This window comes from Pteronotus mesoamericanus, unplaced genomic scaffold, assembly GCF_021234165.1.
Source record: "Pteronotus mesoamericanus isolate MK-2021 breed Mesoamerican mustached bat unplaced genomic scaffold, CSHL_Meso_final contig_702, whole genome shotgun sequence".
NCBI classification, from domain to species: Eukaryota; Metazoa; Chordata; class Mammalia; order Chiroptera; family Mormoopidae; genus Pteronotus; species Pteronotus mesoamericanus.
In genome coordinates this window covers 2,863,830-2,877,090 of record NW_026555239.1, presented here as the reverse complement: position 1 = coordinate 2,877,090, position 13,261 = coordinate 2,863,830, and the positions used below count along the sequence as shown (strand labels likewise).

The following is a 13,261-nucleotide window of genomic DNA, read 5'->3' as shown; positions in this document are numbered from 1 at the left end:
TCGGAACTGTTTAGATTCTGAGGGCTATAATGTACCCTCGGGCCAGTCCTAACTCCAGGCTGTGCCTTCCCACACCGGTCTGACCTTATGGTTCTCAAACAGTGTGCCAAGGCACCCTAGGCACTGCGGTGAACTCACAGGGGTGCCGCTGGATGTTACAATTTTGAGGTAAATACAGCAGTGCTCAACGTGAGTCAGGCACCATGTAAACCACTTGATGGAGTTCAGTATCAACGCAAGATCTCAACAACCTTCCTTTGGATGATATCACATCTTTGTGAAGCTGAGTTTTTGGAGGTTGTTGTAATAAAAAGCAAATGCTCCCTGGCCTGAGCACCAACATGTGAACCAAAAGGTCGCCAGTTCGATTTCCCAGTCAGGGCACATGCCTGAGTTGCAGGCCAGGTTCCCAGTAGCGGGTGAGCGAGAGGCAACCACACATCGATGTTTCCCCCCATCCCTTTCTCCCTCTCTTCCCCTCTGTCTAGAAATAAATAAATAAAATCTTAAAAAAAAAAAAAAAAGCAAGTGCTGTGTGAAAATTGATGTGGAACAAAAAATAAAGGTGGTGGTGTCCAATCTGACTGCAAAGTTTGAGAAAGTGTGTGGTACCCAACAGGCACAGGTGTCCCATTAGTGAGTAACTATGGTTAATAAAAAATTTCTCTTTTCAATTTTGTGTATTACTTTTCAACAGCTACTAAATTATTAAGACAGAAATATCTATTAAGATACTTATACCTGCCTAACTAACAAACAGAACTGTTAGGTATTTCTTTTAGTCCAGACAAACCACAAAAAATAGACTGAGACACAAGGGGTGCTATGAAAGAGAGAGGAAGCCTCGGGCCTGATCCATTTCCAGGGGCCCCTGCGTGCCCCAAAGCCTGGCTCACTGGCTAGTGAAATACACTCAACACTCAACTGAAATCAAAGCTTCTGCCTCTTTCAGAAAGTACTGTCTGGGTCTCTTACCCAATCCCTTTCCGAGAGAAGCACGCAGATGAAAGGGGAAGTTATTTCCCTCGAGGTCAGGGCCTCTCCTCCACCGTCTGATTGAAAACAGCCAAATGTTAATGCCACTCATGTTCTAATGTTTACACCCTGTGACCCAGCAGCACCACTTTCTAGAGATTTAACCCGAAGTGGGTGAAGATTGTGTGCAAGGGTGCTCCCTGCCACACTGTTTGTCACGTTCACCGGCAGAACTGACTCAATCAACAGTGGTATAAGAACATGCTTTGCTTACAATACCATGTACCTCTGTAGAATAACAAGGTGACAGAGAAAGAGGCCCAAGACTTACCATTAGGTTGAAAAAAGCAAGCTGCAAAACAGGGTTTCTGGTATGATCATGTGAAATAAATTGTAACGAATATATGTTAGTATGTGCAGGGGAGAGACACAGCACACTGTTCACTGCTAGTCAGTCACACCAAATATTTTCGATGGTGGCGGAGGGAGCTCACGGGCAGGGACAGTTTCAAGTGAACCACTTTCCTAATCCTCAGCTGCCACACACGTGTGTCCCACAAATGGGCTCGCTAATTCCCTTCAAAGGACAGCTGCGTCTCAGCAAAAAGAACGATGGAAACCGCAGTGGAATTTTGGAATGACGAGATGATCTCAGAATTAAATGGGAAGGTGAAAAGCAAACATTAGTCACTAAAGCCAGTGGACTGACATTGCCAGATATCAAGACATATAAGAAGACTTGGCCGTCATGGGTGTGCAGTGTGAGGGCACTGGGATAGACCACAGCGTCCAGAGCAGACCCACCATACATGGATGTTTGGTTTAGGAAAAAGCCGCTTTGGTGCAGTGGGAAAGGACAGACATTTTATTTTATTTTTCCCAACCTGAACAAAGAAAATCATTTAATGCTAAGCCCTGACAGCACATGCACAGCAATGCCAGGACTGTGAATGGGTGGGACGAATCTAACCCAGTAACCTCCCATAAATGCACACAAGTTGTATGCAACAGGCACCCCGCCCACCCCAAACAATGAACAACAAAAAAACAAGTTAGGCAAATTCAGTCCTTCATAAAAATGCATCCTGTAATTTTCTACAGGCTGGCAGTGATCACAGGAGTAGCACAGCCAGAATATTGAAAGGGCAGGGGAGAAACAGCATTGCCAGAAACAATCAGCGTCTGCAGCACTTCCCTCCCAGATGGGCAAGGGAATTTCCTGATGGGCTGCAGATTACCTGCCCAGTGGGTGGTCCTGGAGGAACAAGTAGGGAGGGCTCAGCAAGACACAAAACGGTAATAGGAGGACAGATCTGGGGCAGGGACATATCCACATGGGAAAAAAAGTAGATCTTGCACGCCTACCTCCAACTCAATGCAAAAATCAATTCCAGGTGGATTGTGGGCCTCTGTGTGAAAATGCAAAATAAAGCATCTAACAGACAATACAGGAGACTACATCAGGACTCTGAGGTAGGACAAAGGTTTCTTAAACAAAACATAAAATGTCTAACTATAAAGGAAAATAATAACCTGCAGTTCATGAATATTAAGATATTATGCTCATCAATCGGTACATTAAGGGAGGGAATAGGCAAGCCAGAGTGGGAGAAGACATATGCGATGCACATATCCAATAAAGGGTTGTAGCCAGGTTACAAAGACCTCCTCTGATCCATAAAAAGACAGACTTCCCAAATAGCCAACAAACCATCCAAATGGCCAATGCCAAGGTGCCAGATATCATTAGTCACCTGGGAAATGCAAATAAAAACCATAATGAGATACCAGCAGAAGGGCTAAAAAACCAAAATTGACACAATCATGTGTTTGTGCCACATGTGAGGATGCAGAACACCTGGAACTCCTACACTACTCATGGAGTGGAAGTCAGTACAATCACTTAAGAAAACTGTTAGGGAGCGTTTACTAAAGCTGAACTTCTGACCCAGCAATGCCATTCCTAGAAATGTACTCATGTACTCACCAGGAGATGAACAGGCACATTCACTCACTATTCACAATAACCAAGACCAGGATACTAGGCAAAAGTCCATCCACAAGAGTCTAGATCTACAGTGGAATATCACAAAGCAACGAGAATGGGCCGTCTACAGCTACACACAGCAAGAATGATAGCGCACATGACACCAAGCAGAAGCAGCCACACACCCACAGAACATATTCTGTGACTCTGCTTCTGTAGTCTCAGTGGAGGCTACACAGGCCTGGTTGGGGCGCTGGTTACTCTGGCTGGAGAGCCTGTGGGGAAGGGCAGTTTGCTAACTGCAAGGGGGCCCAAGTAAGGCTTCTGGGGTCTGGACTGTGTTCTGTCTCTTGCTCTGTCTGCTGTTTTTATGGGTGTGTTCCCTGTGAAGTCACTGAACTGTGTCATTATGATTTGTGTACTTTTCTACATGCACATTGCACTTCAATAAAAAGTTTACAGGAACAATAAACAATAGGCAGATTAGACTATGGCGACAGAGCTCAGAATAATGGCTACCTTTGTAGGGGAAAGGGTCAGTGGAGAAAGCCCGTAGGAGGTTTCTGGGGGTGATGGGAACCTTCTACTTCTTGATCTGCTTGGTTGTTACATGGATGAGTTCACTTCATGAAAATTCATCAAGCTGTAAATGTGTACTTTTTTTTGTATGTACATTGTACTTCAATAAAATTAATGCCTTCAACACACCTTGTGAAGGCAGAGAAGCCACAAATGTGAGGACATCAGCACCAAGCACCAGGATGAATGAACAGAAGAGCAACCTGGCCCACACCCCTGCTCTCAGCCTAGGTTCGCCTTGCGTCCAAAGCCCCCCGACTTGCCCTAGGACTCCGTAGGGACCCCGTGTGCTCTCCGGGCAGCCAGGTCAGCCCCGCCTCGCACTCATCCTGCCATCCTGAGGGCCTGCTCCTAGTCTGGATTCCCCGCCAGGCTGCACGCTCCCCGACGACAGCGCAAATGTCTTGCTGACTGCTGCATCTCCACTCCGAGAAGTGCCTGGCTGGGACTCGGTGACATGTGCTCAATGTTTTCGCTAGGGTCATGGAAACAGGGCTGAGACACACCCTCTGTCACCTAGATTATTGTGATACACTTGTGACAGTGGAAACATCACTGTCACCATAGGGCACGTCCCCATTCACTCTCAGCTCCTCAGTGCCAACACTGAGATAGGAAAACGGAGACACGATGAACACAGCTGATGTACTCGGCAGCCTCCCACAGGAGGCACTGAATGAACACGCATGCCTGCGCTGCAGTGAGAGGACCTGTGAACGGGCAGGCAACGGGGCTTGTGAATCACCTCTGCAAACTCCCAAGGCTGCTTCCACACCAGGCGTCCTGGAAGCTCCTGGTGACCACAGCTCCCACCTCGGGTCTGACCTGGGCTCATTGTAGACACGCACCATCTTCTATTTCTGGAATTCTCAGTGCCGTGGTCAATACCAGGTACACAATAAGTAACTCTTCCAGTGAATAAATCAACCAGGAGACACAACCAGAACATTCCAAGAATTTTTATCACGACTTGAAGAGCAGAAGAGTCTGTATTAACCTTTAAATATGGGTCACTCTGTCTTACCGGATGAATCTTATCTCAGGGCACCAGAACGTCCTGCTTACGTTGGTAAGGGCCATGATGGGCGCATTTTGGTCTGTTTAACTACTCCGAGTACTTGTGGGAGGACCCACTGAATGCACATGTACCCCTTGAGGTAGTCAGCACTGCAGAAGGGAGCCAAATGGACTCACCGCCAGGAAGCCCAGCCTGCCGCCGCACCGCGTCCTGAGCCCCACGGCGGCAGTCAGGTGGATCTCCGCCAGTGTGCTCGGCGGGATCTTCTCCTCTGCACACTCGGCCAGGTTCACAGCGCACAGAGCCATGTGGACATCCGAACAGGCAGATCCCGTGGGGAGCTTCCCTGTAGGGACAGAAACAGATGCTAATGTTGACAGATTACTCAAACCGAGGCTTTTCCTGCTTTCTCTAGCACAATCAGAGTAACAGCAGAACTAAACGAGAAAGTACATGAACTGTGATCAGGCAGTCCTGGATGGGGTGCTGGGCCCTGCAACTTAGTAGCTGCATGTTTCTTTCCACCTCACAGAGGGGACAAGAGAAAATGCATGCCAGGACACGTGGTTCTGTATAAACGGGAGAGGTTATGATTACAGGTCCCGTAGAGGACTCAGAGGCACACACTGTAACAGTTTCCAGAAGAGTGTCAGTAGCAGAGCAGCGTTCTGCTAATACAGCCCTGCATCTCCAAATCTCGCAAGAGTGGTAATGAAAACATTTTAAATCACCTGATTTGAATTTATTTTCACTTCAACAGACTCCCACGTATACAACCACGCACCCTTTGGAGGGAGTAACACAACACTGAGCAATGATGACCAGACCTATCTGGGGTTAATAGCTGGATGGCCAGGAGAGGTGTATATACTCCCTCCCACATGACGGCTGCACAGCTCACCCGAGGTGGCCCTGACGCCGGGCTGAAGTGACCTTGCAAAGGCACGAAGGCCCATCAAGACTCTCAGACTCTTTCACCCTGTTGCTTGCTTTGATCCTCACTATAGGATGGGGAGGTGGCCAGGGCAAGCAGCCGCCTCACTTTGCTAAGGGGGAATGCTGAGCCTTAGGGTAGGCCCATGTCAAAGGTCCAGATGGGCCAAGCCAGGCCTCCCAACCTCACCCCGCCCTGCGTTCTTCCCACTGTGTCACTCTACCTCCCTGGTCTTTTTATCAGAGGGAGACCTCAACCCCCATACTTCACTCTGCACAGATGCGGGAAGTGGGTGGAGGGCAGTGTGGGAACCACGTGTTAGTTACCTCTGTCTCCTCAGTCAGTGCCATGCACAGAGCCTGGCCCACAGCACTGCAGGGCTGGTCAGTGTGACACATCCTACCATGCAGAGCCAAGACTTTCCAAAAAGCCTGTCCTGAAACCTCCCCCAGTGAGTACCCACCCCCACGGGAGCCGGATCCTTGGGCTCCCATCACCACCCTGAACTGTAACCTTCTTGCTGGCTTGTCTGCCTCTATAAGAGCAGGAGTTTGCTGAATGAAATAAATGATCATGTTTCGCTGAATCTAAGATGCCAGCAATTTTAAGTTTCACTATCAATTTAAGTACCACTAAGGAAAAAACACTGCCAACGCACCTATGGCACGACACTGTGTAGAGGACGCAACTCAATTGTAGAGACATAATGAGAAAACTTGTGTGTGCCTTAAACTGATGAACTATAGTTACAAGTCACCCTTACAGCGAGCTACAGATGTGGCAGAAAACTGGCAAACCCAGCCAGGGTGGAGAGATGGCTCGGGGCACCTTGAGGCAACAGGCAATGGTGGTACCTCTCACCTGTGATGTGCAGCTGGTGCAGCCTGTGATAGGCCAGGGCTGCATCCCGGGCGCTGGCCTTGGCTTCGTCCTCAAAGCCCGCTGTGGTGGCCGGGGTGGCCCGCTGGCTCTGGAAGACCTTCTTGAGCAGCCAGCGCACCAGGCGCAGCTTCTGCAGGCTGTAGCGGATCACATTCCAGGAGAGGCTACAGGCCAGGTCCAGGCGGGAGGTGGGCAGTGCCCGGCCCAACACCGACAGGCAGGTTTGTAGGTTGGCGGCGGCAGCTGCAAAATCCCCCTAGAAAGCAGCAAGAAGGAGTAATATTCACTGGCCTTACTGTGGCCTTTTTGTTTGTTTTAATAAAAATTTTTCCTCTCTCTTCATTTTCCAGATTATCAGAGTAATTACATGCTCACTGAAGAAAATGTGGGAAAATTCAGAAAGCTATGTAAAAAGGAAATCACCTGCAATGTAATCTTATCCCACAGAAAAAAGGACTACTGGCATTTTAATATATTTCCTCCCAGCCTGTTTACTAAGTTTGGATTGACCTGTGTTTTATCTTTGAGCAAATACTATTCAGAGTTTCCCACAGTAACTTTTATATATATGATAACATGGGTTTAGATGATTAACTTATAAGACCTTTTAGGCTCTCAGAGTGTGCTCCCTGGAGACCAGTAGCATCAGCCTCTGGGATCTTGTTAGAAATGCAAATTCTTGATGTCCCACTCCCACCCTCTTGGTGAACCTGAGCCTCGCAACCCCCCATGTGATGCTGATGCCTGCTAAAGTCGGAGAAGCAGCTTTAGCAAATATACAGCAAACTACTCTAACCAAGGATGTGGGTGAACTACTCTGCCAGCCTGAGAGAGTCTATGGCCCTGCACTGAAGCCTTCTTTCTCTGTTTCTCTCAATACTGGGGATTCAAAGATTCAGGCTATCGTCTTGGGAAACTTGAAGTAATCTCTACCCTCCTTTCCCACATTATGCAGCGAGTGTGAAATCTGTCCTTGTCTTTCTGCATCATTATAGGAAAGCGGATTATTACAAGGGGAAAGTGGATGACAATGTTCTGAGAGTGACAACGTCTATGGTGGTGGTGGCACTTTCCAGCCAGCAGAAGCACTCGTATTTACAGATTCCAAAGGAGGTGGCCTTTCCTTGTACCCATGGCTCCTCCTCTTGCCAGGAAGGCTGGCTGTTCCCAAGGCTCAGCCTTTGGCTCTCGCCTCTCCCCCCTCTCCAATCCAGTTCTTTCCAGGCAACCCCCTCTCCCCGGTAGGTGCACAGCTTCCAACCCTCTGGTCCCGACCTGCCTCAGCTCCCCTGGCTGGCTGCCTGGTGACTTCTCATGCTACCGGGCCCTCTCATGGCACTTTCAAACTCCGTGGCTTGGACAGGGCCCAGATCTCCCAGCCTCTCCTATCTTTGAGCCAGTGCCTCTGTCACTTTTTTTCCATTTTACGTCTCAAATTTTCCTCGATGAGCTTTTCAGTTCCAGGTCCTTGCCGCCTCCCCCCACCTGCTCCCATGCATTTTGTGACTCCCTCCAAGACAACACTCTAAAACACAGGCCCCCATGACATATGTCCTGGGATGTGCAGCTGGCGTAGCCTGTGACATGCTGTCCTGGGATTCTGTTCTCTGGGAACAGTCCCACTTCGAGGGGTAACCCTCCCACAACCGCACCTCCATTCCAGGAGCCATGGCCCCAGGCACGGCGGCCGGCAGACCCAGGCTGCTTCAGGAGGGGAGAGCAGGCCCATGTTTTTCTGCCGCTGTGAGGTGTTCTGGTTCCTGTGCCTCCCGTGATGAGGCGGGGATGTTTAACTCTTCTTTCAGGGCTGAGCTGCCCCAGGATCCTACTTATAAACTCTCTTTTGTTATTTCAAAAGAAAACTTTCTGCTAATTGTCCTGTTAAAAAATCTTCCCGATTCTCCACAGAATTGGGAGAAAAGCCCCCCATCAGCTACTAGTCAGAGCCCTTTCTCGCTCGGCCCTAGCTCGCTGCCAGCCTCAGCCTTGCTCTCCCCTGACACTCCCTGCATTCCAGGCACAGCCATCGACCTGCTGGTCCCCAAACTCCCCATGTATTTATGCCTTCCATTCTGCTTGGCAGGTCCTTCCTGCCCTTGACCACTGTGCTCAAGCCCCAGATTCCCTCAGCCAGAGTGTCTCTGCTGTCCCCAAACTGCCGCAGCACTTCAGTCTTCCTCTGTCATCTCGTGTGCATGGAATTATTTACACAGGGGTGCCTCTGCTCCACTGCCCTGTGACAGTTTAGGGGCAGGGTGGCTTCCTCCCATCAACCCCCCCTTCCCCTGTAAGCACCTGCCACAGGACTTCATTTACTGGGGTATTTAATACAACTTGCTGAGTTACTGGCTGTTCCTGGGGGAGGAAGGAGAAAGGTAAACGGTGGAACTCACCCTGGCGAGATCCAAGTCCGCCTGCTTCCGGTGCCTCCAGAAGGTGACTGAGGAACGCGAGTGTGGCCGGATCACTGGCTCCCCATGGACCAGCAGCTTCACAAAGACGCTCAGGACAATCACGCCATTCACCAGCCACAAGAGGAGCGTTGGCATCATCCAGTCAAACCAGCCCCCAGAACCTAAAGCGCAGCTCTAAGTCAATCCAAGAGGAAGGAGCCCCCCACCTTGGAGCTTCCCTGGGGCTGCAGGGCACCAGCCTGATCCCTAGTACTGTGACAGGAAAGAGCCGACTAATTCATTTTCACAAGAAAGGGTGGCTAACAAAATTGTTTCATTTACTAATAATGTCTAAGTGTATAGGGTAGGAATAACCCACACACTACAGGAAAACTTGAGACAACTGTAGAGCCTAAATGGGAACCCTGTGACCCTTGTCACTATGGACCCAAGTGCCACAAAAATATCTTTGTTACCCAAGGGGGTTAGGCCACTGGTTTTAGGACTGAGGCAAAAACACCACATACTTTTTCAAAGAGCCACCCGCCCCCCCACGCCAGGAATTAGAGCAGTGTGGGGTCATGATTTATTTTGTACTTTCTGACTAAACTCAGGTTTGCTCTATTACTTCCAAAATGCGACTTATGCCAGTCCCTAAAGCAAACGGGTGAGGGTCACTACCAAAGCCCTTTGGGACCTGGTGGAAAAGCTGAGCAGTCTGCACACAGGACCTGCCTCCTCCATGGCAAGCCACCCATGCAGGTGGCACAAGGACCCCTCTACCCACCTGACTCAAGTGACAGTACGCTGCGGCCGGAGCCTGAGTATGGGTGCTGGTCCGAGTCGTGGGACCCTCCCCACTGCAGCAGGGCAGTCAGGGGGTTAAAGGACAGGCACAGGAAGGTGAGGACACACAGCAGGATTCGGGAGCGGTCCACCATGCCCAGCGCCATGGGAGGAGAGTCCGGCTCATCTTTGACCTTCAACACAGGGCCAAGAGGTTAGAGTGATGAACGCCACATGGGTTGCTACAGCATTTTACTTTTATATAGCTCAGAATCAGGCTGTGAGACTGAAATTCAAGACCACTGAGCCAGACAGGAGTAAAGCCAGGAGGAAACTGCCACTCAAACCCTGCAGCCCTTGCCCCCATCATCTGGGAAAGAACATGTGCTAAAGACCAAAGGCAGACGAGCTGTGCTTTTTTGATAGGGCTCTGTCATAGCAGAGCGCACCGCATGAGTATTTCTGTGATTCCACAACAGGCAAAACGTATCAAGTGGCAGGAAGCAAAGCAGCGGTCTGAGGCTGGGGAGGGATGTGTGAACTACCTGCACAGGTATACAATGGAGCTTCGTGGGTGATGAAAATGTTCTGTATCCTGATTAATGTAATACTTTAATACAATAAATGCATGTGTAATACTGTATGATACTATTAAATAGGTGTATTTATTACATACAAATTATGCCTCGATTGAATTGATTAAAGATCATACTTTGGCGTGGATCTACGTATAGGAGCTTGCCTGTTTTAAAACCATAATGCTGCCTTTTTTTCCTCCCCCACTTTACAGAGGGAGAGCTGGAGGCAGAGGCGTTGCCCACCCGGGAGCCCCAGAGAGGGCGGGAGGTTGGGGTCGGGTCTTTCCTGACTCCCAGTGTGCACAAACCATGGCACTCCTTCTCACTGTTTTAAAATCATTTGAAAATTTCTTACGACACTGAGGTATCTAGCTAATTTGATGTATGTCCTACGGCCTTTTGTTATCAAACAGAATCACATTTATAAAATATTTGAAAAATAGAGCTTCCTTAGTAAAACTAAGTATACAACACTATGTACAGTTTAGCCAAAAGCGTACACTGGAAGGGAACTTGGTGTATTCAGAGTCAGAAAGCACCAATGTCAAAATCCACTGCAGACCCAGTGGTCTCTGTGGGTTCCCAGGAAGATCATTAGGCTCGAGCCTCTTTTAACCAATTCCATTAAAGAGCAATTGCCGGAGGGGGGCTTTCTTGGTCCATTAGAGGCCCTTGGTTGGAACGTTATTTGTTAGATTGCACACTGTAATCATTTCCAGAAGAGGGCCCAGAGGCAGCTTCATCCTAAACCAACCCCACAAGTGATGAGCCTCACAAAGTGGTCTTGCCAGGCCCATTATGGGCAAGGGAAGTAATGAGGCGCCTCTAGCAGTGCCTCACGCCCACATGGCAGCTGCTGTGTTTCTGCTCTGGATCTGGCCCTCATTCCTCTCTGATGGGCCCTTTCAGCAAAGACCAGTTCAATGGGACTACACTGAATCCGTTAAACAGCCCCTACTCTTTCCCCTGCTAGAGTCAGTTTTCTCTTCCTTTACTGTCCAAGATCTGGCTCATTTCAACGAGTTCCTGCTCCTGCCCAGCCTGGGCTTCTGAACGTTAGGCCTGGCACCTGTCTGTGGCCTCCCCACCATTAACTTCGGAGAGATGGGAGAGGTCCAGTGGTCAGGGGATTTCAAAAGTTCCTACCTTTGCCTCATCCAACAGAGGGCTTCCGGGCTCAGAGTCGATGGAGTAGGGGGAGAAACCAGCTTGGGACCCCGAGTCAGAGGCCGGAGGGGACATCAGAAGCACATTCTGATTAAAGTCATCGATTTTCAGATCCACATCATTGTCCACCAGGCTGCCTAGGTCGATGCCCTTCAGGAGCTCTGCAAAAAAAAAAACCCTATCTGGCAAACAGTCCGTTTTCCAGAGCCCCGCCTGGGCTGGACAAGGATGCCGGGGCCTGCTCCCGCTTCACCCCTGGAGGCACCTCTTGCGCGTCAGTGGGCCCTTCCCAGGGCCCGGGACGGGACTTCCCCTGTGACCAGGGCTGACAGCCCTTCTCTCAATGAGCACACTCACTGTTTTTCTGACTCGCCAGCTTCAGCACCATGTTCTCCTGGCGCAGTTTGTGATTGACCTGCTGCAAGTATTTGATGTAGTCAATGGCCTTCCTCAAAACGCCAGACTTGTGCATCTGGGAGGGAGATGGGTGAAAATGCAGGGGCATCAGCGCAGGCTGCAGTGAGGAGAGCGGAGGCCCAGAAGTCTGGCTCGTGGGCGACAGCAGGGCTCCAGAGCGGGCGGTGCCGGGCCCAGATGCTGGCTCTCCCACTGCTCAGCTCTGCTATCAGGACATGGTACCTGACATCTCTGAACCTCACTTTCCTCCTCCTCAGGATGGCAATAAGGATAAGTATGCAAATCACAGGCATGCAGTGGGGGCTCAATGAGATATTACATGGAAAGAGATCAGCTGCTGGCCTGGCACATGGTGACACTTGATAAATTTAGCTATATGACTACTTCCTCTAATAACCCCAGCACCAAACAAACTTTAAACAAATGACCAAAAAAAACCCAGAGTGCTGTTGGGTAGTTATCTTAAGTAAAGGTATATCAGTACCTTTCAGATTTGTAGGCTACAAAGGGAAGTGAAATTTTCTCTCAAAATAGAGGTGCAGAACAAATCTGTGCCAGGGTGCAAGATACATTCACTGAAACATCAGAAATATACTTCCTCTACTTGCTGTTGATCCCAGGCCAGTTCCAGTTTCTCTCTTCCTTAACAGGTGAAAATATTTCTAGCTACCCCTAACACAATTAAACATAGGCCAGCAATGCCATCACCCGACTTCAAGGCTCCGAAAGTCGTGTACCTGCCCCCTGTGAGTCGCAGGCGTTTCTCTGCTTGTGACTCCAGGGCCCGTGATCACTGCAGGGCAGGGTCAAAAGGTCCAGGGAGGCCACTGTCTTACCCAACCCACAACAATCCACTTATACTGGTCAATATTTTGTAATCTGGAAAAACTAAGATGCTTTATTTCATAAGAAAACAGCTAATTTGCACTCACTCAGCCTGGGCCTGGAGACTCCTAAGTTCCCGAGGCAAAGACAGGTAGAGGGAAGATGGTAGGGCATGAAACACCATTTTGCTTGGCACCTACCTTAGCATCTGTCCCCATGACCAGGTCCTTCAACTCAATGATTTTGTCATTGATGGAGGAGCGATACCGCTTTTCAATGATGTTGTGTGTTGTTCTTCTTTCTCCTTCTTTAGGGGGCTCGAGCTGCTTGACTCCCCCGGGAACCTGTTTAATGGGCACCTTCTCTTGCCCCATCACCACAGGCATCGTGGTCAGAATGGTCCCACTGCTGCCCACCAGGGTCTAGAACAGGCACAGACACCGGGCAGAGTCACCCCTTGGTTAGTCTGGGTAAAGCAACCTCACAAGATAACCCTGAGGCTTGTCCATGTGGCACCACCTGGTGCTGCTGTGGGTGGTCTGAGACCCTTTCTGGATTAAGTCAAGCCCCAAGAAGCCTGAGGAGCCCTGGTACCTCAGTTCCTGTGCCCCTTTCAGAATCGCTGTCCATAAATAATGCTTCAATAGGATTAATGTAGGTAAAATTGTCTTATCCTTTGATCTAGGGGCCCAGAAACAAGTCATATGACTTCTGTTTTCC

The 13,261-nt window shown here is 49.5% G+C and overlaps 1 protein-coding gene across 2 annotated transcripts in view; it reads right to left on the bottom strand.

Annotated features, from left to right (window-relative positions):
• SREBF2 (sterol regulatory element binding transcription factor 2) overlaps positions 1-13,261 on the bottom strand; it is a 53,827-nt gene that overhangs the window by 13,682 nt on the left and 26,884 nt on the right. For both annotated transcript variants that reach the window (XM_054582457.1, XM_054582458.1), the window contains 7 exons: positions 12,742-12,963; positions 11,657-11,771; positions 11,279-11,460; positions 9,556-9,748; positions 8,769-8,950; positions 6,355-6,631; positions 4,736-4,905 (listed from right to left, as the gene is read on the bottom strand). In XM_054582457.1, coding sequence (XP_054438432.1) covers positions 4,736-4,905; positions 6,355-6,631; positions 8,769-8,950; positions 9,556-9,748; positions 11,279-11,460; positions 11,657-11,771; positions 12,742-12,963 — 1,341 coding nt within the window. The remainder of the gene's footprint in view (positions 1-4,735; positions 4,906-6,354; positions 6,632-8,768; positions 8,951-9,555; positions 9,749-11,278; positions 11,461-11,656; positions 11,772-12,741; positions 12,964-13,261) is intronic.